The following is a 27,531-nucleotide window of genomic DNA, read 5'->3' as shown; positions in this document are numbered from 1 at the left end:
TTATGCAAATCTTCCCACATAGTGAGGTAGATATGTGGGGGCGTGTTAGAACGAGCCGTTTTAGGTAGGTGTGGCTGACTCTGAACTTTTATAAAGAATATCTCTTTGGATTTGAGACTTTAGTCTTTGCAACTTTACAGATCTTCTTTATGCACCAAGAACTTATAACACTCCAAAGAGAAAGGAAAAATTGAAATCGCATCATATGACCCCTTTAAAACTCAGCAAATACTTGACACACAGACATGAGACATATATCTATAAAAGGCTTGAAGTGTCTACTTTTAAATGAAGTAAAAGTAAAATGTCGAAAACAAATATTTTCTGATAATGTAATCCATATGAAACCAACACGAGGTCTTCATCAACATCAGAAGCTGTTCAACTGCATTGGGCTGATATGCTACACAAATATGGTAAAATAAGCTCCATGACTACTGATGATGGGGCTGTTTTTTCTTGAATGCATGGAAAGCAGCAGCAAACACCTTGGAAATACCAGGTATGGTTTACTACTTGTTTCAACAGAACAGGATCTGTTTCAGGAATGGCATAAAGGTGTGTGACAGTTCAAGTCTCTGTGTTTAGATCAGTGTGCTCAATAAAGTCTTTGACCTTCACTGTGTATATTTTGATTATACTGTGTTATAAGTAAAATACAAATAATCAAAAACCCCATTATTTTAGTCTCCTCACATTAGGGGTGGGCGCTATAACGGTATGAAAGTGACTACTGGTATTATGTTGTTCCATGATATGGATTTTGCTATACCGTGGATACTGTTATATATTCATGAATTCAAATTTTGCATTTATATAGTTTTGTTCGATTTGGTACGCTTTGCCAATTTTAACACAAATGACGATAAAGAGTCGAGGCTGAACGTTTTTGTCCTCTGTGTGCAACGCCATACTACACAGGCATTAGTAATCAAACACATAGAGCATCGTAACAAACCAAATTAATAGAGCACAAATCGCCTACTCCAGACCAGTGGTTCCCAAACTCGGGGACGCGGCCAGGCTGAGGGATAGTGTACAGTCAGTCAGCAGATTATTTTGCAAAATAAATCTCTGCAGGGTGATAAAGACTACACTACGTAATTTTCCCGCTTATCATGCGGCCACTTGCCTGATAAGTAAATAATTGAGCGCAAAATATTAATTTGACATTTTAATTACCTCAACATGACTCGCAGTACCCGCTTTAGTGCTCCGTTATCAGTTGTAGAAGTTGTGGTTGTATCCATAACAGACCACTAGATGGCGCGATTGAAGAGTCAGAGTTGTATTGCAGGCGGACATGTAGAAATATAAACGAACGATGCATGGTTCTGCTCTAAGCATGTAAGTTACAAGTTTGTGAAAGGACTTCCAGTGCCAGGTAAGCGTAAAGCAGATTATGAATATACTTAAGATTCACAAATACCAAAACAACGCGTCTACACCAGACATGAGTGGTGCGATTTGACAAAAGCAAATAGAACCCAGTGATGTTCTCTGCTGTGGATGCGGTGCGATGCAAGAAATCCATGACCGTAAACTGATGCCCCGTTCCATTTCTGACAAACTCCAGCGCTCTGACACAAAGGACCATTTCGAATATTCATAAGAGAATCGTGAAAAAATTTCCTCAAAAATATTAAGCAGCACAAATGTTTTCAACACTGATAATAATGAGAATTGTTTCTAGCAGTGGTGGGCCATCAGGGTCAGCAAAGCCTTCTCTGCTGGCCTAAACACTATCAGAATCACTGATTTAGTTTTAATTTATTTTTTCCATGAATGTGTATTAAATTATTTCCAATAGTCTATTCTCTTCATTTCATAGCTTTTCTCTTGGTTGCACTGCTTCCAGCAGTGTATGTTTATATTAGAGCTTTTATCCAATCATATTTCAGCAATCGTGTTGCCAGGGTCAAAGAAATCTGCCTTAAGGCCTTCAGAATCAACAATGTAGGCGTCTGTTAGCTTAAATCAATGGCAATGAAACATAAATCATTTTATTAAAACTTAGTAAAACTTTTATTACTGTTTCTCAGGTTTAGATTATCAGTGCATTTTGAAAAAATATTGGCCTACTATATTTAGTAAATCTAAAAACAGTAGTCCTAATGACTGCGAAAAACAACCACACACCTCCTCGGCACCGGCTCTGTGAAAGACTCACTATGGACAAAAAGAAAAAAAAAGAAATAGCTTTAATACCTTCCTACAGATACATTTGTTTCCACACCACTGGAACAATGACTTTCCAATTGAATTATAATTTACTACAGACCTTTTCCTGATTTTTTCCATTATTTTTTAGTCAATTCATTTCCACGACTGTTCTCATTTCAAAACGACCTGATATTTCCAGGCTTCCCACAGGAATCCTGTTTTATTGTTATTATTAAGATTATTTGAAGGTTGTGGAGAAGTTTCTTGAAGACTCACCATCATGGAGACCACTGAGAAGAAGTCCCTATTGCTCTGGACTCTGACGAACATGAAGGATACGCAGTATGTGAAGAGAACCATGGCTGGAGCGAAGCCGATCAGACACAGAGCCTGAAAATGCAGTAAAGATAGTAGCTGACTTGTCATATGCTAATGCTAACATCTGCTCTGCTCTTTAAGCTCAAATAACTTCTATTTTAAAAAAGTCTAGTGAAGCTAGGTGAAGCGTTTTCTTACCACAGACATGATGTTATGGGAGGTTAGCAGGTTTGTAGAATGGAAGGCAAACAGGGTGCTGGTCATACAGATTAAGATAAGATAATAGAAAGGGACATCAATAGCTGCCTGACTGCACCAGTACGCTGAAGGAACAAGACCAGAGATCCTCAGGGTCGAGCGACACTTCAACTGATAAAAAAAAAAAAAAAAAAAAAAAAAAAAGAGGGGGTGGGTGGGGCCTTGAAAAAAAGTTTTTCTCTACAAAAGGGGGGCCCGGCAGAAAAAGTTTCGGAACCACTGGCCAACTCAAACACACAATATTTTATTTTATTTTATTCATACAGGCCTACCTCATGTTGCACGTTTGCACTTTTTGAGAAAAACAATGGCACAATAAAAAAATACTTTTCAGGTCTATGTCCAATCCCTCACTTTTTCTAGTTATACCAGGTTAAAATATTTTGCCTGTAATTTTTTTTCTCATATCGCAATATAATATCAATATCGCCTGGACAGTGTAAAATATTGTGATATGAATTTTAGCTCATATCGCCCACCCCTACCTCACATTCTTTCTTACTTGCCTCAGTCACACTGATGGGCCATTAGGCCTTTCTAACACAAAACATGTCTTACAAAAGTTAAATCAATATATTGTTTTCTGTGAATGAGTGAACAGGATGATTTTCACATCATTTTATAGCAAAAACTTTAGCCTACCACATCCAGTTTTCAAAAGTCTTGTGAACAAGTGTTCTGTACGTGTTTCATGGCCTTATTTCAGTGACTTAAAAAATATATTTTTTCACTAACCACGCATAAACGTTGTTTTCCCAAAAACACAAACATGTACATTCATGTTGCTTACATATTATTGTAGCACAGTTTGTGCTGAATACGGTCTAATCAGACTTTAGCCATTAATATGTTTTTAAGACACCGAAAAAAGCACAAATGTCAGGGCATGCCAAAACTTCTCCAGGGCCCCAAAACCCCCTCAGGTCCCAGAGGGTTAACTGCAAATGGTTTATTAACACAGTGCTTAACAAGTGATGAATCTGACAAGTCATCCATATTGAACTTTTCCAATAACAAATAACCTGTGGCACACTGAATGTGTGTAGCATATTTCTAGAACATCAGGTTGTGACAAAGAGCATAGCTTCAAACATGTCTACACTCCAATCCATGCGCTGACATTCTTGAGGGAGTTTTGCCACCTCTCCAATAATGTTTGTAAATGGCCTGCGATGCCACTGCTGCATCCAGAATACCAATGCAACCTCCGCAGTAACACCCAGTCCCCAGGTGTTTCCTGTGCGCACGTGTCTGGAAATGACAGCTTGGCAATGTGACTCTTGACGGAGCTGCATTGTTTCAAATTGCGTGGCGGCAGAGGGAGTTTGCATCTCTGAATAAAACGACAGCAGACACCTACGGAGCTGCGGCTAGGGAACGCTAGCGTCGGTTTCGTCTCAGATTCATACCTCGGGTGAAGGGCAGTGAAGAAATGCACCATCATCAGTTACAATCTACAAAAGAGGAGCATGTCACGTAAACAAGAGGAGACAAGTCTCGCGCCAGCCATCTGGAGGAGAAAACAATATTTTCTCATTCCCTCTCTAATAAAGGAAGACGCGAGATGGCTCTTTCACAGGGTGCTCTGTGTGTATTATTGGCAGGCAGGATGAAAGATGAAAGGGTTGTGGTCATGGAGATCTGCTCCAGAGATGCCCACGGAGCCAGTAAGGCGATGTCACACAAATCAACATATGCTTTACACCTACCTAGGAGGCATGAATCTTTCCCAGAAATGTTTTGGCATGGCATTTCAGCCTCCATTTGTTTTCTTTAATTGGAAACTCTAAGAACAATGACTGGAGGGCTCCTGGTGGACTTTCCTAAGCGACCAATATTTTAACTTGGCAAGAGGCCTCGCTCAACATGCGCAAGACAGTATCATATTAACTAGAGATGCACCGATGTATCGGCCGGTAATCTGTTTCGGCCAATAAAGGTCATTTTTCGTGCTATCGCCATCGGCTAATAGGGCTGTCAAAATGACTGAAAAACCAAATTCGAATTTTCTACTTAAATATGATCAAAATTCGAATTATATTCGAATTTAAAAGGCAAAATTTCAGTTAGGGGAAAAAAGCTTTTGGCTTCTCTCCTGAAGCCACAAGAGGGTGCATCACGCAAAATATTATGCACGTTTCTTCAAAGCGTAATAAACAATTAGAAAAATACAGCACCATGCATGTATGTATAGTTTAATACAAAGGCCCGAAAACCAATCACAAAGAGTAGGCTACTTTCTTCATTTAAAAACATGAGATACAGTGGGATGGGGAAAAACCGCCATAAAATCTTGAGACATGTTTTTTAAAAGTTTAACTTACATTAATTTTACATGACTTTCTAAACATGCCGCTCTCTTGTGCGAGACGCGAGTGCAATGCTGATAGATGTCCCTCTAGAAAATGTGATAAATATGCGTTCTGTGTGAACGGCTTGGTTTCAGTTTTGACGTAAACAACATCTTTTCCACACTGATGCTCTTGTTTTCCGCAATATATTGAATGAACAACGTAGCAGCGCCGCATCTAGTGGGTTCAACTGGATAGGCTAACAAAAGCAATGACACTTACTTCGTCGTCACATTTCGTGCGCCACTGACTGATAGAGGCTGCCTGACGGCTGACGAAGACCTAAAATTCGAATGCAACGTTTTTGCATTCGAATGTGGATTTTTTTTTTTCAATTTGACGAATATTCGAAATTTGCATTTTTTTTGACAGATTAATTAAAAACATCCGATGATCAGAGCCGATATATCCTGTCAATCCAAATAGGGCAGGAACAAGCATGTAATTCGTGCTGTGTGTAAAGAAGATGTCTCTTATGTGGAATTACTTTGAAGTGGGTAATGACAACAAAAAGCCAATATGTAAGCTCTGTACTGCTAAAATTTCTAACACAACTAATTTGATTACACACCTTAGATGCCGACATGCCAAGGAATATGACGAGTTAGTCGAAGCTAAAGCAGAGGCTGCTTCAGCTATAAAAGCTAAATGCCAAACAAAGGCTAGTGTGACTTCCTCTATCACCTAAGTACCTGACAGCACCAGAAAATTCAAATTCAAATCTGACAGCATGAAAAAGCTCGAGAAATTACTCAGAAAGTAATGAGAGTTTATGGCGCTTAATGACCAACCATTGTCCGTAGTGGAAGACACCGGATTTCAGTGACCGGTAAGACACCTTGTGCCTCGCTACACTTTACCAAGTCGCCGTTATTTTGCAGATGTCTGCTTACCGGAGATACCGTGTGGCCGGTCATGTTCACAAGTTTCTTCATAACGACTCCATGATGAGCTTCACCACAGATATTTGATCTTCAGATGTAAGCCTGACGGGTATGCTTAGTCTCACTGTTCAGTGGATTGTGATTTTAAACAAAGTCTTGTTTCATGCACATGAATTTACCGGTTCTCATGACTTCGTTGGTAATCTCACAAGCATTCACTGGCATGTAAGATGGATAGAAAACTGACAGATCAAGAGTGCCTACTGTTGTAAACGACAACGAGGAATATGGCTAACGCCATGACGGACAGTGATATAATGAGTTTGCCCTGCTGTCAATGAAGGCATATTAAGCCAGCGAAGTTTGACAGAATTGGTCAGTGTGTGCCAAAAGATTGTAGGCCACTTTTAACACTCGCAACTTGCTTCTTCACGTCTACAGTCCATTCAGACACAGATGGATCTTCCACTAAAGAGACTTAAGCAGGATGTAAATACGAGGTGGAATAGCACCTTCTACTGTATATGATGGAAAGTCTTTTGGAACAGAAATGAGTGTTTGCTGCATATGCTGCAGATTACAAGTTACCGGTCACACTTAGTGTGCAGCAGTGGGCACTGATGTAAAGCATAACCACACTTTTCTCTCCGTTTGAACTTACAGCCAGAGAGATTGGCAAAGAAGATGCTGCTGCTGACATTATCCCCCTGTTCGAGACTCTAAAAAGGTTACTCATCAAAGTAGCCGACTGTGACCACGGAGTTAAAACAACAACAACAAAAAAACATTACTGGAGGCAGTACAAGAACAGTTGAGGAACACCACTTCCAACCATATGCGCTGTATAGCAACGGTCCTTGATCCGCGATATAAAGACAAATTTTTTGATGCTTACACGAAACGGCAAATGCATGAAATTCTAGTTGCGGAGATTAAGAAATTCGGACACCCTAGAGACAGATGTGCAGAATCTAGAAGGTAAGTTTCTATATGAAGAAATACAATATTCAATATAATAGGCTATTCAAAAATTCATAAGTCTGCTTTTAGTCGTTATAAAAACACATAGGCCTATTACAGAGAGTGTGAGTGCGTCAACGCAAGTAGATAGTTATCTAGCAGAGCCCATGATTCCCAGGCAAGAGAGCGCACTTACGTACTGGGCGACTAATCAATGCAGTCTGCCTGAGCTTGCGCAAGTAGCGAGAAAATACATGTCTGCACCTTGTATGAGCATAGACAGTGAAAGGACCTTTAGCTCTGCATCTAATGTCATAAACGAGAAAATAAATCTAGTAAGCTGTGATAAAGCAGAGATGCTTTTGTTTGTGAAGAAGAACTTAATGTCATTAAAGAACATTCAAAAAAGTTAAAAATGACCAGTTTGATGTTCAATGATGAAGCAGAAACAATAACTCCCAGACCTATTTGAGGGAAATGCTGATTGACTGTTTAGAACATGATGCTTTTTGTATCCAGTTAATGTTAGTACGAGTTAATTTCATTAAAAAAAAAGTTTAGATTCAAAATTACCAGTTTGATGTTCAATGATAAAGCAGAAATGCTTGTTTGTGAAGAAAGTTTTACCCCACATGCTTTGTGAGCAGAACAGGACGCTTTTCATATACAGTCAATGATAAAGCAGCGATGCTTTTGTTTGTGGTGAGTGAATTTGAGCCTAACAGAAGGTTTTTTTTAGAATTTAATCAATGTTAATATGAATAACATTCAAAAAGTTTACAAATCGTAATTTAATCTTAATTTAGTTAATGTGTTAATGTTAATTTGACCAATGTGTTTTCTGTTTTTTGAGACCAGTTACTCTGAATCAACTGTTTAAATGGAGAGAATAAAGTTTTTTTGCATTGCATTCAGAATTATGTAATTAATTTTTATTAATTTAAAAGAAGGTATAAAATGCAGATCCACCAAAATATCGGTATCAGCCGATATCACTCTGAATAATCGGCTATCAGTATCAGCTGGGAAATTTAGTATCTGTGCATCTCTAATATTATGGTCAATCTGCAGCCATTAAGAGACTAAATAAAAATCAAAGCATTTGTTTACATGAACAAACAGTAACAGGCACTTCCCAAGAATAGGGCCCATTTATTAAAGCATTAGAGGCACAAATCCTGCAAGGACTATTAGATATGATAGATGAACTATTATCTAATATTAAAATAGTCTAGAATGAAAAGTAGCTAGTTTTAAACACAATCAATTGTCTGTACACTCTAAGAGATTCTGTAATGGAGATTTTGCCATTTGGCATTTGTCAGGTCTTGCATACATGCCTTCACTGTACTGTATTCAATAATTAAAAATCATACAGCAATATTATAATCTATTGAATTGTTATTAAACGAATTAACTCTCATTATTTTTATCATTCTTATATCTTATAATTCTAATATCTTATTATTCTTATTATTTTATAATTACAATTTAGTAAAAAATAAAACTCATTTGAACAAGAACGCAATATTTAGCTGTACCCCACATTTTGTGTGCAATCCTGATGCTGCATGATCCAGGTAAATATGTAAATAATCATTGTATTTTCTCAATTTTTACACAAACTGTCATTCTTCTTGCATTTGTCAGGCTCAACTATCCAAATGTTACTGTGTTGTTTGTAAGAACAAACAGATCAAATATTTTTCTTTAATTTATTAGAAACCAAGCTTATCAAAATCCTTGACTCAACTGATTGACAGCTTAATTTAGACTAAATCTGAAATCCAGTTACCTATTTTGAGTCGGGGTTTTTTCTATTTATTTTGATGTTTATTTTAATGTTTATTGCTAGGAAATAACTAAATCAGCTGTACGTGAGAACAGGGTTGAGAAACCCACAAAACTTATCTAAAAAGCTCATATAAAATGAATATAAATGTGTTAGAACATAAATGTAAATTGGAAAAGGTGCAATGTTCACTCTTGAAGAAATCCAACTTTATTGGTTAAAATACATGTGACGTTTCAGCCATTATCCAGGCCTTCATCAGACATATCAGACACATGTAAACAATTACATTTTTATATGTAGAATTTTTTTTTTTTTATGAGATTCCAATCCAAATTAACATCTATTTATGGAAAGTGCCAATCACAATCATGTCAAATGATTAGTGAGGACCCACCAAAGGGAAAAAGCTAAAAGCCAAGTTGCAGAAGCCACAAGAGCACAAATCACCAACTTCCTCTGCACATTGAAATTCCATTTCTCAAAAAAGAAAGCAAATGGAGGAGCGACACTATTCTTCGCCTCGTGAATTACGGACTCCCATTTCCACCACAGCAGTATTTACCATCAGCACATTCACCAACATAATTATGTTATGATGATAATGCAAATCACTCGATCCTCCTCATCAGCATTATGTTCTCTCAGCGCGCCAGCAAGAGCCGATGTGAACCAACACTTGCTCACACACACATGCAACATGAGGATAGAACGAGTACCAGCACCATCTAAGCGGCTCGTAATCTTTTCATAGCTACGCTTCAAAGTCTGCATTCAAAGCCCAGACCCTATAACAGTTTACATATGAAACTACACATATAAATCATCCAAGCCTCATATCTGAGGAATTAGAGGGAAGATGAGACTTTAACTGCCCATATACAGAACATATTTCCTTTGATGCACCAGGTTATGCTAAATGCTTCTACCTTCTCCTCTCCTTGGCTCTCATTTGATTACAGAGAGCACCCTTCAGACAACAGTCATATTTTTATTTTATCCCTCAGAAACAAAAGCGCCGAAGAGCTCTCAGTGCCTGTTCCCTGCACGCTCTCATCCCAGCACTTCACTTTACCCATTATGCACTCATTTTCCCTGCAAAACAAGAGCTTGGCCAACCCGCACACCGCTCGTCCTCTTTCTCTCTGAAGCACGACATCAGACACGTCAGAAAGTGAGGAACAACTTCCAAACAGACAGAGGAATCGAGAGAGCGACTCTTTTCTCTTTACTTATTTTCACATCAGTCGCCGCTGCACACAAACACAGGAGAGCTTGTGTTGACATACTGAAATGGGAGAAGATCTAACGTGAGGGTGATTATACCTTCACAGCACTGCCTTCCTCCATCTCTGTTTCTATCCCATGCCACAAGAAACATTCACCTTAGAATACAAATTTTACCACATTTGCCAATTAGACCTGGCTGACATACATTATGTATTTTCGTTCCAAAGTTTTGGGTTGGTAAGATTTTTGAATGTTTCGAAAATTTATTTGATGAAAAATACAGTAAAAACAATTATATTGTAAATATATTATCAATTTAAAAATATCTGTCGTCTATAAAAACATTTTAAAATGTAATTTAATCCTGTGATGGCAAAGCTGAATTTTCATCAGCCATTACTCCAGTCTTTAGTGTCACATGATCCTTCAGAAATCATTATAATATGATCTGATATGACGCTTAATAAACATTTCTAAATTTTTTGTGGAAACCCTCATTTTTCAGTTTAAAAGAAGAGCATTAATTATGCATATTATAATATTTATTTATAATGTCTTTACTGTCAATTTTGCTCAATTTATTGCATTGTTGCTGAATAAAAATATTAATTTATTTAAAAAATAATAATAATTCTGCCCTCAAACTTTTGAACTGTGTAGCTCAATATATTCAAACTATTTCACGCCAAGTAAATTCAAAATGTTTAAATGCAAGAATTTTAACACCATAAAAATCTGTTACATGAAAATGTCTTGTACTTGTAAGTCAAGGAATAATTGTGAAATGTAACAGTTAATGATGTGTTTATTAGGAAACGGTTTAAAAAGTTCAGTTTTTAAAACAAAGTTCAGTTAAAAAAAAAAAGTTTTAAAACATCCCAATATTCAAAGTTGTGCTTAGTTTTAGATCGTTAGCAAAATTATTGCGAATATATTGCAAAAATTCAATATCATTCACACCACAGCCAGATACTACAAGATGATTTAGCCATGTTTCCTTTGACAAACAGCACAGATCATTGCGTGCTTGCAGAAAACGAAATTATACTAAAATACAGTCACACAAATCATATACTTATGAGCCAGGCAACATTTCTCAATGAAACTGCACCACTCACAAAAACATGAAGACATACCATCAAGCTATCAAAAAATAGATTTTTTTTTAAAGACGATATAAAATTAAGCAACCTTTCTAAACCGTTAGCAATCAAAAAACATGAAGATGTATTGAGAATTTGATATTTCAGTAATTTGATGGAAGAAATAGGCTATTTCACCAAGAAAAAAAAAATAGGCCTTCCATATAAACTTAAATAAATTTCCACTGAAATAAAGTAGTTAGTAGTCATCACAACATTTGCAAAAAGTTGCAACAGAGGTTTTGTAAGCTAATTTAAATGGTCACTCCATCATTCATACAATTTGATTGTACTGTATTATTTGCAGATTTTAATAAAGTTACAGACTAACTGGATTTTATTGGTGTTATTTAATCGTCAAAGCCGATTTTGATTCTTGCATGGTGAGTGTTAATTTTGAACACTGGTTTATCATCTTTCCCAACCACCCGTCTAGACTCTCAACCTATTTATTGGTCAATACATACCCATAATGCCCCACTACATTCAATCTGAAGCTCTCATCTCCTGGATCAGGGAAGCTCACTCAAATTCTTTTTTCCCCACATACAACCATCTCATATTCTCTCTCTCACACTCCGTTAGGTGAATTCTTGCTCACTTTCTTTACTTTTTACCTCTGGCAAATGCAGAGATTTAGGCCAACAGGCTGAGAGAATCTCTCCACAATAACATTTAAACTTCACCCAAGTTCTCTGCATCTCCCGCCCCTCTCCCTTCATCTCTCCATCTGCATAGATCCTCATCCCTCTTACGTGGAAACATTCTTCCAACATCACAGGACGTCCATGTCAGTCTTTGAAGCCGAGCGCCAACCAGTTTTCTAAAGGTAATGGAGGAGCATCCTTATCAGAGAGATCCAGCTCTCTTTTGATACAGCCAAGACCCTGTGGCTGGATGGAAGAACAAAGATTTCACCCAGGCATGGCACATAAGAGGATGCATATAGACCATACAGGGTTGTCTAGTCAAAGAGCTGGTGGAGTGTGGGTATAACTGGATGATTATACCGTGTGGTTTGTGGGCTAGATGTATCCTTGGGGCATCTCTATGTATATATACACATCTAGCCTGCAAGATCTCGAACAGAGACCCTCAGAGACCCCGGTTAACGTTGTAGCTCAAAACCAGATAACTGCACAAACAGACAGCACGAGTTGCATCTGTGAGATATTTGGACAGACGTAAGGCTTGCAGCTCAAAATTGACTGGGCACAGAAAGCTGATATCAATATTTGTTCAATTATTCATCCACAAACAAATCATTTCTATACAGCCTCAAAGGTAAAAGCTTCCGTCAGCAACATCTCAGACAATTTCACACCTCCGCGATATCACCATATGCAGGTACACACTTCAGAAGGACGCAGCTACAGAATGTGTGTGGGACGTGTTTGTGGTGGTCAGTGTTCGATTTACACCAGAGCTTTCAGCAATGTCCAATATTTGGAAGAAGAGCCCGTCATCCCTTGTGGTCGTTCCAGGCGTTTACACTTAACAAGTCAGCAAAAAGTACTCATCATGGGCACATAGCAGTCCCAAAAGGGGACGCCTGTGAGCACCCTCCTGAATCATGAAATGAGACCACATATACTACTGTATGTCATTTAGGACAGAGCCCAGGACTTAGAAAGTAGCCTGTACTGATATTTAGGGCTGCAACAACTAATCGATAAAATCGATAATAAACGAATGTCATTATCGATTAGTCACATCTGCCCACGGAAAACTTCTGCCAGTCACGTCAAATTACAGCAGTGAATAACGCATTTCTATGGACAAAATACATCTAAAAATAGCAGATCCAAGCTGCCCAAAACATGAGAACGCTTCATTTTAAACTTCAAGCTAGTGCATTAGCTAGTGCATTAGCGTAATGTTTAACACGGCTCGTCCTGTCAGGCGCTTTGACAGTTGCATGAGCTGTTTAATGTGTGAGATATGTTTCCTCAGCGCATAATCTGCATTTTACGGTTATATCTAGGGCTGCACGATTAATCGAAATTAAATCACAATCGCGATTGTTGCGATTTGGCAAAAGTTGCGATTGTCATGTGCATCTTGTCAGGGAAGCACGGTTCTGTGATCAGTAGTAAATCTCCATCCGAAAGCCAGAGGGCGCTCTCATGCGGAAACTCCAAATACCCCTGCTGAAGAAATCCAGGAAATCCCTATAGCGGTTGCTGAATGACCAGAAGATTTAACTGCTTTCATTGATTCAACATGACTAATAAACACACGACTATGACAATATATGGTTTATCTGAGTTCATCTTATTATAATTTTTATTATAATAAAGTATATATTAATGCAATGCTAATTGACATAGTCTTTATCACTGCTTAGAATACTATGAAATATATTGCGTGCCTTATTCTGTGTAAGAAGCCACATCATCTCACATAAGGATTTACTTTAAACACTCAACTGACGTTATGAAGTGAGTTTGGAGTAAAAACATTTTATTAAGTGTGGTATTTTCATGTGCTTTCAGATGGAGCAGCATTTACTACACAGAGCTGATTAGTTCACTGACAAGCTACGCAAACAGCTTTCATAATCGCAGAACGATTTCTTTGATTTCATAATCGCGCGATTAAAATGTCTGTGATTATGAACGCGGTTTTGCGTAACTAGTATTAAACTACTACTAAACTACAACTATGAAACTACACTCATAATTTCTCCCAGCCTGCACAGAACAATAACACCACCATGAAAAGCCATATGTTATAAAAATAGAATAAATATAGAAGAATACCGAACATGGTCATATACAAGGCCCTGAGGGAGAAAAAAAACAATTAATTATGTATTTTAAGGATGTCAAAGTTAACATGTACACTTAAGCTATTAATGAAATATGTTTAACTTCATGATTTCATGATGTTCACCAAATTTGATTAAATTAATAAATAGGAAATTAGGTTTCTGAATGAAGGACTGATCAGAAATGTAGTCAGAAATCACAAGGTTAATTGCAATTGCTTTATTCTACTGATAGTAGTAGGTATAACAGTAAGATAAATAAATCTGCATATCGTTTTGTTAAAAAAATAACTATAATATTACACTATACTGTCATAAATATAAATTAAGTTACATACTGTAAGTTTAAAAACCCCAGCTCAGTATCAACACAATTCATCATATTTTTGTTGTTGGAATAGTTTGTGATGATGGGCTATACCATATTTGAATACTGAATTTAAATACTTCAGCTATAATAAAATCTGCAAAATATATACATTTACATGCACAATTCCACATACTGCTGACAACAGATGGCTAATGTCCACTGCAGTCTCCTTCAAATAACAGTCAGAAAAAAAATAAAAAAAATAAAAACAAATCTCTTAAATGTTTTCTTCTCTGGAAACATTGCTGAGGGGAGATGTGCGATAGCCCAGCTGTTGAATGTAGGATGTTAACCTACCTCCAGTCTTCCCGTGTCAGGCTGGAAGCCACGTGCCGGGTCCTCTGTGGTCACACGGCACTGGATGGCATAGCCATTGATCCGTATCTTGTCCTGTTTCAAGCCCAGCTCTGGCAGGCTGCGACCTTCACACACTCTCAGCTGAGAGTGTACCAGATCCACACTGAATGAGAGACAGCGAGAGAAACAGAGACGGTGGTTATATAGCATTTGGTAAACAACAAAAACAAACTCTGCCAGGGGCCCCACAGCCACAAAGATCACATCCAACACAGACACTTTATCACTCCAGACGAGTACACGTTATCAGGCCAGACCCGTTCAGTGGTCTGGAATCACAACAGATTCACTCAAACCATTTTTATGGCGTTATTTTAATGACAAATGTCGAGAGCGCATTATTGTAGCGCGAAAGCACATGAATACAATGCGCGAGCGCGAATCTCTCCGCTCGCACGCAGATTTCCTTTGCTCCCGCACAAAACCGGACGCGCATAAGTGCGTGCACTCTCTCCGGGCGAGAGCAGCGTCTATCTGAGCGCGAGCGTCCGGTTTTGTGCGAGAGCAAAGGAAATCCGCTCGCGAGCAGAGAGATTCACGCTCGCGCATTGTATTAATGTGCTTTCGTGCTACAATAATGCGCTCTCGACATTTGTCATTAAAATAACGCCATAATTTTCAGCCGCTTGACATTCCAGCAGGTGCAACACGTCGAGGCAACATTCACACCAGTGAGGCGAGAAAGCGTGAGATGCCTGCTTGCTCCAATAACTTCTATTAGACAGGCTTGACAACTAGCAATCCGCTTCATAACGCTGCACATGTTTGACAAGGAGTGGGATGAGGGGATTGTAGAAAGGAAACGAGCGAGTCACTCAGCGATATACAAACAGGAAATGCCTGCTAGATTCATGGCTAACAGCTAGCGCCTGATCCACTCCGGCCTCAATAGCTTCACAATTAAATCACTCCCTCAGCTCAATTGAATGAACCAGGCTTTTCCTGGGCTGATTGGCTACATTTGGCTGAACCTGCCATCTTATTGGATAAGTGCTTTCCCCGGTGTAAAGTTGGATTTATTAAGAGCCATATAAATCACACTGATATATTTACTCAACCTAGATTCACCGAACTCATTCCTCATGTCCCACAATTCCTCATCCTCATATATCAGGCAAATTTTATTCTTACAGGCACAAAGAGGAGTGAACCGGATTGACTCTAATGGGGGAAAAGATGCATATACTAGCAAACAGAAACGCTACGAACCTGCAGCCTTTTGTTGGGAATCAATGTCGGCATGTAAGGGAAACGCTACGAGGTATTTATTCCACATTGCTAATGCTTGTTTCACCATATATCAGAAGGAATCAAAGACATTCAAAAGGCTAAAACTTCACAATTCAACCTCTTTAAGATGAATGAATAATCAAATTACAAAGTGTTAGCGTGTGTGCGAGACAAAACGTGAAAGCACCAGTGGGTCAGAAAATATTTTTAACCAATAAAAGAAGAGCGAGATAGTATTTGCTTTCATGCTGTGCATCAATAATTGATGCTACAAAGTGTCTGCCTTTTTTATCTCCAGCATGGAGGCATTTAGAAAATGTAGGATTTCTCGAAGGCCGACATATATAACCACACAGCATGCTTTTGATAACACTGCGGCAATACATTTATATTCACATACACACATGGTGAAGGCAAAGGCAATATGTTTGCACAGCTCTCAACATTATCTGGCTAGGCCTCATTAATTTTTTAACAATGGTACAAACAGGCTCTCAATATTGCACGCATATGTCTTTATGACACTGGCGTCTAATGATAACATCTCTCACATGAACTCTGATCATAATAGCTGCAAGCTGAAATAATTACCAAATGAAACATCAAAATCAGCTTAATGGATTATCCCTATTATTTTCGTCATGTAAATACTCCAGCAGATCTGGAATTGTTAAAATTACATTTATCAGATGATATTTGGGATCAGAGTGGCAAATAGTAAGATTGCAAGTTAAATCTAAACTAGGAGAAACAATTCTTTTTTTTTATGGACCCTGTTCAAGACACTTAACCCATAAAAACTGTCCCTGCAATTACTGAACTGACAGGGCAAGTCAGTGTGAATGAGCTAAAATGTTTACAACATTAATTCTGCATTCAAAAGCTGTAAAAGTTGTTCTTAGTGATGCTATATGAGTATTAATGTTAGGTAATCTTTCAGAAACCCACTGAACAAATTTAAAACTGATTCTTCAGTAGTGGGTGAAAAGTGCAGAACTAAAGTTTGTGTACTTCAATGTATTTATTTTTGGATTCAGAGGTATTCACTTATGTTTTCATGCAAACTCTATTCACTCACAAAATGTTTCCTTATTTGCCCATCACACAGTATGTCAACACAATCTGATATAAAAATAACAGAACTGTCATATCAAATATTTAATATAAACTGAGAAATCTAGCACTGAATTTAAAATAAGAATGAATTGAGCATACAGAATGAGACTTATCTGACGTTTTTGACAAAAAAAAAAATACAGCTTTGAAACCTTATAAAAGAAGTTTATTTTGTAAAATGAATCTCTGTATTGTCAGAAAGAAATCTTTCTTTCAAACAAACAAACACACTTAAATTTTCCTTCACTACTGTGACATACATCTAAATTTCTCAAACGAGAAAACAAAAAATGTTGGGACGGACTTGATTTTGTCCATTTTTGATTTGCACGTATAATGTCTAAGTTTAATTCATTTATGATAAACACTGCAATATGTCGGCGCAGATGGCCTCGTGGGCAGTGCGCCGACATGTAGCGCCTTTGCGCTTCGGGCGTCCCGAGTTCGAGTCCCGGCTCGAGGACCTTGCCCGATCCCACCCCCCTCTCTCTCTCACCCACTTCGCTTCCTGTCGACCTACTGTCCTATCTAAATAAAAAAGGCATAAAACGCCAAAAATAAATCTTAAAAAAAAAACACTGCAATTTTCCTTTTTTTTTTTTTATGACAAATTAAGCCTATAACTAAGGAGTTTGTAAGCCTTCATTTAACAAAAAACAGCTCATAAAAGTTGTTTATTCACAATGTTGTCTCAAGACCCAAGAGTGTATGATCAATGTATAATCTATTTAGTAGTTTGGCTTTTCAGAGCTGGACAGGAAGAATAATCTGCAGTAGTGAAAACAGATTCTGGGATCCAATGTACTCATAAAAATCACAGCTATAAGGGGCCGCTGACCCAGTCTCAAGGGCACAATGTTCACTTCCACGCTCCCTTACCTCACTCACTCAAGCTTCTCCTGACTATATGCATCTATACCATTCCCATAACAATACTTACACCAAGCAATCCAGGTCCGGAAAGCTACATTGACTTCTGCAATAATGTGAAACAATAACTTAAAAAGGATTACTGCACTATTATAAGAACAAGCTTTGATTCAGCAAATATGCATCGCCTACCAAACTTACCAAAATATACAATATCCTGATCTCCCATAGATCCAGAAGAGAAGTTCATATTTGTTTCATAACTAACCTGTTTTAAAAGCATCAGAATGAGATGTGAATACACTAATAGTTTCATTTTAAGCTGTGACTCATCTGTCGGTGACTCTTTTTTCCTGGCATGCATTAAAATCCCGGGCAACGGTGCATTATGTGGGATAATACAATAGACTATGGCTGATAAATGAACCATTTCTTTAAAGTGTCTCATCAGTGTCTTCAGTCTTCAACTGTATGGCAATCTGAACTGTTTTTTAAGCCGAAGAATTGAAGGGTGGTTGTGGTATGTCTTTTGCCATATAAGTTAGTATCATTAATATCAATATATTAGCCATATATTAGTCGTTGTCAGTTAAATGTGACCCTGGACCACAAAACCAGTCTTAAGTCGCTGGGGTATATTTGTAGCAATAGCCAAAAGTACATTGTCAAAATTATTGATTTTTCTTTTATGCCAAAAATCATTGGGATATGTTCCATGACGATATTTTGTACATTTCCTACTGTAAATATATTAAAACTTAATTTTTAATTCGTAATATGCATTGCTAAGAACTTCATTTGGACAACTTTAAAGGCGATTTTCTCAATATTTATATTGCCCTATCCTAACAAACAATACATCAATGGAAAGCTTATTTATTCAGCTTTCAGATGATGTATAAATCTCAATTTCGAAAAATTGACCCTTATGACTGGTTTTGTGGTCTAGGGTCACAAATTAGCTTTAGTTTTCATGTTGTCTTTAGTTTTCATGTTGTCACTGCTTTCTTCAAATTCCACCAAATATTTTCAATGAGATTTAAAGGGGTCATAGGATGCCCATTTTCCACAAGTTGATATGATTCTTTGGGAACTTAATGAAAAGTCTGTAACATAGTTTGGTTAAAATTTCTCAATGGTAGTGTAAAAAACACATTTTCTTACCCTGTCAAAAACAGCTCTTTTCAGATCAAGCCATTTTTGTAGCATTTTCCTTTAAATGTTAATGAGCTCTGCTGACCCCGCCCCTCTCTTCCGAGCTGCTCTCAGAGAGACTGTTTACTTTAGCCGCATTCATCGTGAAACTTGCTAATTAGCACTTTATTAGGAAAAGCGATTTGCAAAGATTCATTACAAAACATTATACTCACTTCTTCGGTAGATGAGGCTGTATCATGAATGATTCTGGCAAACATAGACGCATTTATGTAGATCGGGGGCGCATTCCCTAAAACATTTAACCAGATTAAAAAAAATTTTTTTTATCATTATAGGGTGGTTGTGTACACACACTGCCAACACACATTTCAGTTCAAACAACTTGTAAAAGTGCATGTAGCATCCTATGACCCCTTTAAATATGAAGACTGAACTGGCCACTCAAGAACATTTTACGACCAATCCCTTAACAAAGATTCAGTAATTTGCATGTATACTTTGGGATGGCTGTGCTGCAGGAAAGTCCACTGATCATCAAGCTTTAGTCTCTAAAACAAAGGCATCACAACCTTTGCCAAAACGACCCGATACTTCAAAGAATCCATGACGTCAAGATTTCCACTTCCTGCAACAGCAAAACACCCCCATAACAAGACAGATCCACCTCCATGTTTGACCATAGGGATGGTGTTCTTCTGCTCATAAGCCTGGTCTTTTTTGCACCAGACTTACCATTGTTCCATGGGTCCAAAAAGTTTGGTCACATCACTCCATAAGCATTCTTCCAGAACTCCACAGGTATATTCAAACAAATATTTTGGTCAAGAACAGCATTCAGCTGTAGGTGTCCCGACATGAAGGCCATTCTTGTTTAGCGTTCTTCTAATAGTTTGCATTGAAATGTATTTTGCTCCTTTCATCAGATCATCTTGCAATTCTGTCAGTAATTGAGGGTTGCCTGGATCAAACATTATATAAAATTGTGATTTTTCTTCAAGTCCTCAAAGGGTTTCTGGTACAACACATTTTAAACAAAGCTGCCAGCTGAGTCTCTACGAATTTTAGTGTCTTCTTGTAGTCATAGACTTTCTAATGTACAATTTACATTAGAACAAATTCTAATGCACAATAGAACAATTTGTTCTCTAAATATTTGGTATAAAGTTTCCAATGGCTTAACTGTGTTTCTCTACCATACAAATAAGTAACTTAAAAACAGCAATGCTGAATAGGGCTTAAATAATGATGACATAACTGTATTTAAAAAAAAAAGTAACTTACAAAAATTGCATTATATATTGGCATTAGGGATGCACCAATGTTTCGGCATTTGCATTAAGAAAATGTTTCTTGCGCTGAATTTAGGGCTGTCCAGGTTAACGCAATAATAATCCATTAACACAGCACAATAACACACCTGTAGCTCAAGCCAGGGTTGCCAGGTCCACGGTTTCCCTTCACAAAACATTATTTGTAAAGCGCCTCCAAACAAATTATCACAACTAGCTTTGTTACTTCTGCTAACAAAGTCCCAGCTTTCAAATCCTGTACATTTTAACACAAAATACAAACAATAAATGCTATTTTGACGCTTTTAAATGTGATTTGGCAGATCGCTGTAGTGCCTCAATTCAAGCGGCAGCGCAGAGCATGAGTCTCTTCCACTTTAATACAGGTTATAGAGCAAAATAAATATGAATGAACATCAGAACATGTTGAAAGATACAGTACAACTTACCAAAATATATCATGTCTCATATAATCGCTCAGTCAGCGTTTCAACCGAGAACCAAGAAAGACTTCAAATAAAACAGCTAGTGAAAAATGTCACCTAAACATGGGGAGTGAATCATTTTAATTGAAATTTTATATATCTTTTCTTTTTTGTTCCTATTCCCCAGTTATATTACTCAGCTATGATTGTTTGTTAGGTCTGTTGTTCAAGGATCAACAAAAGATTCAGGAACATGTACCACATGAATGAAACACATTGCTGGTCAATACCTTCTGAAAAAGAAAATTTCACATTTATAGGCAAAAAACACCAACACCACACACTTGATACCCCCTAATTGCTATCGTGTACTCTTCAAATCACCAGACAGCACAGCATTTACAGCAGCCTAAAGTCAGACAGATGAGAAAGAGTGAGTGAGTAAGTGCTGAAGAGAGACACAAACAATGAAGACGGGGAGCGTTAGACACACAAAACAAGAAAGCAGAGAGAAAAAGGAGGACAGCAGAACAGAGGAGATTACAGCAAGCAGCATCAGAATGGTGATGGGAGCTGCTCAGTCATGAGGTGGGGGAGCCATGTTAATATATTCAGTCTGATTCTCTATTCCATTTTAATTGCCAAAGCCAGGCAGCAGCATATGCAGAAATGATGTGTGAGTGGAGCGGTCCCAGTCAGTCATACAACACAGACTGAGCCCCTGAGTGACACCGTGTTAACATGTGATTGATTGTGTGTGTGTGTGTGTGTTCTCCCACAATGTTTAATATCTGCCAGTGCTGCTGAATAGGATCATACCAGAATTTAAAGAAATCAACATATGGTGACACTTGAGTATCCAAGTCAAAAGAAAGTCAAAGTCTGAGGTGTAACAATATTCCCTCAACAATATCTCCTCTAATTTTTGATGACCCATTTCTATATGTAAGTTTATCTATATGTGTATAGACACACTTTTTAATTTTAACATAATATAATGATTGAAAACATGATTGATATATTCAGCTTTCTCTCTAACCCTGTGTAAAGGTTTAGGAGTAGAAAATGATACAAATAATTAAGTATCTTATTTTTTTTTTTTTTTTTTTTTTTTTTTTTTTATAAATAAATAAAAGTTAACAACTGCAAATGGCTACACATTTACTATATAAACTATAAATAATAATATTAATAAAAACTATATTGATAATACTACAATAATAATATAGATAAAATATATTACAAATATAATTATTAATAATAACAGAAACATTTTAATTTTAATATCATATACTGATTGAACACATTACTGATATTTTCTATATTATAAAGTTTTAAGAATAGAAAATGGAACAAATCATTTGAAATAAAAAATAAATAACAAATTTAATTATAATTAAATATTTAAGGAGTATATATAGATGTTAAATTATTCTTATAAACAGTTACAAATTTAATGTATAAATAATAACTTTAATAATAATATCTCTATTTATTTGACATCAATAGAAGTATTCAAATTAAAACAATATCTAGAGATATTATCCATACATACAGAATCTACAGCTAGAAAGAATGACAGATAGATAGAACAATAGCAAGAAAAAAAAATGACAGAACAATAGCTCGAAAGATGACAGATAGATAGAACAACAAACAGATAGACAGACAGACGTATGGACATACAAAGTAGTGCTCCATAATCATATCTTCCTATCGTCAGCCTGTGAGATCATCGATATTATCATGCTAATTTATTTAATTATTTACTTAGTTTCATAGACAGAGAGTGAACTAACTCCAGGGTATGCTAGTAGCAGCCTAATGTTACTGTAATCTATTAACTACACATTATATATATTTTAGTCAAGTAGCACATGGATGTCATTTCATAAAATATATTTTTTATATGACTGAATTTGTATTTAACTTGATAACAATTTAATAGAAACATTGCAAGTTGCCACAAAACCAGCCACCCACAGAGGCAGCTGCCAATCTGACAGATGCGTGAACTAACCGACAGTGCAACCCTGGCCTCCTTCTATTCAATAATTCTGTTATTTCTACCCCAAATGCAGTGACTATCCCCTGCTACCAGCGGGAGCCAAACGATACACACAATAGGTCAATATTCACCATTAACCAAACGCTTTTCACCTGCCTTAAGATTTCTGACTTTTTGACTCTGACTTTTTATATTTTATTAATCTCTTTTACTCTATAATGGAGCATGCAGCACTTAAGCATCGTGCCTGCCACAACATCTCTCACTGTTTACACGCGTTTACATTTTTGCCACTGTACCTTATATTTTATTCTCTTTTAATCCATAATGGAGCATGCATGCCCGAAGCGTTGTGCCTGCCACAACTTAGAGTCACGCCTGCCTCAATATCTCTCACTGTTCACACTCCGATTGATGCAAGTAAAGCAAACAGACCGTGCAATTCTACTTATTTACCTATTTCCCATCTTACCTTAGGTTTTATTCCTCTATTTTAATCTATAATGGAGAGCGCAGCACCGAAGCGTCTCACCTGCCACAACTTTAGCGGTGACAGGGCCAAGTGGCAGCTGCCTCTAGTTGTGACGGGTCGAGTGGCAGGCACGATGATTAGGTGCTGCACGCACCATTATGGATTAAAAGAGAGGAATAAAACATAAGGTAAGAAAGACAGAATTATTTAAAGGTGCCAAAGAATAGGAGACCAGGGTTGCACTGTCGGTAGTTCACACGCATCTACCAGATTGACAGCTGCCTCCGGGGGTGGCCGGTTTTGTGGCAGCTGCCTTCAGTTGAGGCAGGTTTTCGTGGCAGCTTCCCCTGCCATGCAAAGACTCCCTCTCCACAAATGTTTGGGTCTGATTTCAGTGCTGAATATTTTCCCAGTCTGTGGAGGAAGAACATCAGAAGAGCACAGTTGAGCCCCTGTGCAGATTAACGGAAACACTGTCGCTCACCATCTTATCTCTGGTCATAAGTGTGTGCAGGTGTCGGGTCCAAGCAGCCTGTTTAAACAGCATCATTACACACCGCTGTTGACAAAGCGCTCAAGCCAATCAGCCTATGGTTACCTGCTGCTAAGGAAACACACCTGGAAGGGGATGCTGGCACGGATCAAGTCTCTGTCATCACATAGAGGGCTCTCAAGGGCCCCCTAGGAGCAGTTGTTTTTTATCTTCTCCATTCAGAGCCAAATCAGAAAGGACAGAAGCTTTACACATCAATACCACAACAAATCCAAACAACTAAAATCACGTTGACAGTAAACAGCGCTCCATTATCTGATGCAACTCTATACAAGGAAAAAGGTCACAAGACCAAACCCACAGAGGAATGAAATCCCCCCCAGGAGAGAGAGCAATGGGTTCGTGTGGGTAGTCCACATAACCTCACGTCAATCAGTTTCTTTCCTCCTACACCATTACCCTCAAATTCATTCTTGACCTTTAATTACCAAGTGTTCTCTCCAGCTAACTTTCACCCTTAAAACTTTTGGCACCTCGAACATCCCATAATGATCTATACCATTAGTTGGCAGTCCATTCAAATAAATCAATACACTTGCAGAAAACTCACTACAACAATGCACTAATGTCTCGGCCCGTTCTCCTGTTAGGTGAGAAAGGTTCATCCGCCTCATTCATCTTGCTTCTCTCTCAGTGTCTTTTTCTCGCTCTCTCCTGCACCTCCATCACTCTGTCTTCCCAAGCCCCCTAATGCCCTTGTCCAATCTCTTCCCTGCAAAAATGGACCAATACAAATGAGCAGCTGCAATTTAGCAACAAACCAAAGTAATTAGAAACCCATTACCAGGGTCACCCAGAGACAGTGCACCCACACACACACACACCAACAAAAAGAACATGCACTCTCTCACACACACAAACACGCACACAGAAAACAAACATGAATACAGCATGAGCATGAAAAGTCATGGCATAACCGCACAGCTGTGAGGCGTGGAAGGAGGCAGTGAGTGAAGAACTCAAGCACTCAATCAACTCTTTGCCATGCACTTACAGGCTTCTGCATAACTGAGGAGAAATGGGGAGAGTAGACTTACGAAACCAGAATTTTGAGCATCAGCATCAAGTCTGGTCCACGATGAAGCTTGTTCTTGTCAAAGGGTCAGGCTAATTTTTGATTTAATTTAATTTAAAATTAAATAAAATAACATTTTTATTTAAAATTTAATTTAAAATTAAATAACATTTAATTTTAATTTTAATTCAAATTAAATTAAATAATTTTGTATTTAATTTAATTAAAATTTTCATATCAGTTATTAATTAATTTGCACCAGTGTTTGTATAGGTAACTAAAACTACTTAAACTTTGCAAAATAAAGCTGAAATAAAATAGGTATAAGAAAAGTACGAAAAGTATAAGATATAAATATTATATCAAAAATACATATACATTAAATCTAAAGACATTCAAAAACACTAATAAAAATTCTAAAAGTACATAAAATTACGAAAACATTAAAAAATAAAACTGGACATATAAAAAAATACTATAATATAAAACTACTAAAATAATGCTGATTAACATATGTTGTTTAATATAATGTAATATAACAATGTAATATATTATTTTATATTGTATTCTCAAGTCTCCACTGCATATAATATAATATAATGTAGACATTGCAAATATAAATGTAAATTATTACAATAAATTAACAAATCAAGATAATATCAATAATACTAATAATTATAAAATTAATGTTAAAAATATTACTTAAAATATTAGCAATTACAATATAAAGATAAAAAACTAATAACCTTTTAAAAGACATTGTAAAAGATTTAATGCACAAATTAATGGCTATTTATTTAGCTTGGGAATATATTATAGGGCTGCCTCCAACCAAAGATTTTCCTAGCCAAATATTAATCATTCATTTAAGGCATTTTTTTTTTATATTATGATATTAATTTATTATATCAATTTAATGCGTTGTCATATTTACCACTCTGTGCTTTCAGAGGGCTGTGGGACACGAGCATGATAGAGCCCATTCAGTCTAATGTCTTCAAAACAGAATACGTATGACTTAAACCAACATAAGCCGACATATGATATATTAAATTTATGGGCTCATGTACCTCTCTCATTCAGCCCTAATATATTATACTATAACAAATTTCTATATATGTTTCAATAAATGTTGATACCAGTGCCAGATTTTCTTCTGGTGTGAAATGACTTATTTTTTCCTGTCTGCTCTCTTTCATGTTAGGATAGTTTAGGATAGTTGCTAATGAAAAGAGCCAATTGGATTGAATCTTGCCATTTTTGTGACCAATATTCATTAGAAACTAGACAGACTGTAAATTGTCCAAGAGAATGATAGTGAAACAATAAACCAGAACTGACAGAAACAGATTAGTACTAAACAACTATTTTTTTCACCAACTCTCACTGTGGTCAGCCGTCTTTTTACTGACCTAAGACTTTCTGACCCGAAGGAATGACAGAAAGATGGAGGAGATATCAAATTATGAAAACATGATGGGTAATTATGGGCAGCTGGCATATTTTATTACCTTGCCAGTGGCATGGAGCGACAGAGTGGCAGAGGGTAATTGATCTTAATTACTGTGCCCAAATGAAGGTCATATCACCGACACAGAGAATGAGACTGGGGGACAGAGGAAAGACTGGCTGTATACAAATACACAGCTGAATATGATTGTCTCAGGGTCAGCAATACACACACCAGTGTTTAAAGAGAGAGTAATTGGCAGGAAGTGTCAGGAGGAATGAGGCTGTTTTTGCTGGAGTCTGAAACAGCCTGACACAAAAGAAAACCCATTTTTCCTGCCCTTTCGTCTTGCTTTAGAGGCCTACACACATAAAGGAAACAACCTAAAAAAGCACTCATGTCATTTGCATGCTTTAATAAACCATTCTGACAATACAGACTGCTTCAAAAGCAAAATACAAGCCAGATGATAATACAAATTCCAGTCACCTTAATGGAGGGCAACAGTGGGAGGTGTATTATTAGTAAAAAATACTGCAGCTGCCGTAACAAAAATGTATATTACAAATATAAACTTGTAGCGTCTGCTTAGGATCATTGAGGGTCATGGGGGCTTTATATCTTAGAGACTCCTTTTAGCCTTTTGACATTTGCATATAAATTACAGACCTGGCCCCATATTCTACAGTTATATGGGTGCTAAAGTGCCAATGGTCTTTCTCCCATTATCAAGAAGATGGTAAACAGATAAACTCTCTGGTCTCCCCATCGACTTCAAACACATTCCCAAGAGACGTAAATGACCCCCGGGGCCAGGCACCAATGGGCCTGGCTGACCAGCAAACTACAACATGCTCAAATAACACACATCCACACACACACATAAAGACATTTCTTTATTTAGACTATAATTAATCAGTTACAATTGTATCTGGTATTTGTATCTGATATATGCATGTGTTGTTTGTATGTTTCCCTATTGTATTAGTCTAGTTACAACTCTTTATTTGTATTAGTTAGACTCTCAATGCTTATATTCAGGTATATGCTTTATGCTTTAAGATCTTCTAGATGTTTCGTTCTTGGTATCAAAATGATCTGCTCTTTATTCCTCAAACAATGATCTACACTATGTGATCGTGAAATGCATCATACTATTTGTAGCATATTCTGGGTAAAACTGCACCAATCCTCCAGACCGGCCATAAACATGCAAATGGACCATAAAGGGAAACAAAGAAAACTTCTCCCACTCAAAAATTCACGCCTGGTATGGCTATTCCACCCAAAAGGTGGGTGTGGATAGGAACTATCAAAAGTCATTAGCTCAGACTAATCTTGGCTCAGAAA

General features: G+C 37.2%; 1 protein-coding gene across 1 annotated transcript in view; it reads right to left on the bottom strand.

The window, feature by feature from the left end:
* The window catches only part of pcxa (pyruvate carboxylase a), a 134,506-nt gene that overhangs the window by 77,969 nt on the left and 29,006 nt on the right, over positions 1 to 27,531 (bottom strand). Inside the window, exon 9 of the mRNA XM_016461475.1 lies at positions 14,536 to 14,698. Coding sequence (XP_016316961.1) covers positions 14,536 to 14,698 — 163 coding nt within the window. The remainder of the gene's footprint in view (positions 1 to 14,535; positions 14,699 to 27,531) is intronic.

This window comes from Sinocyclocheilus anshuiensis, unplaced genomic scaffold (genome assembly GCF_001515605.1).
Source record: "Sinocyclocheilus anshuiensis isolate Anshui unplaced genomic scaffold, SAMN03320099.WGS_v1.1 scaffold180, whole genome shotgun sequence".
Classification (NCBI taxonomy): Eukaryota; Metazoa; Chordata; class Actinopteri; order Cypriniformes; family Cyprinidae; genus Sinocyclocheilus; species Sinocyclocheilus anshuiensis.
The sequence above is the reverse complement of the archived record's forward strand: the minus strand, read 5'-3'. Positions and strand labels throughout refer to the sequence as shown.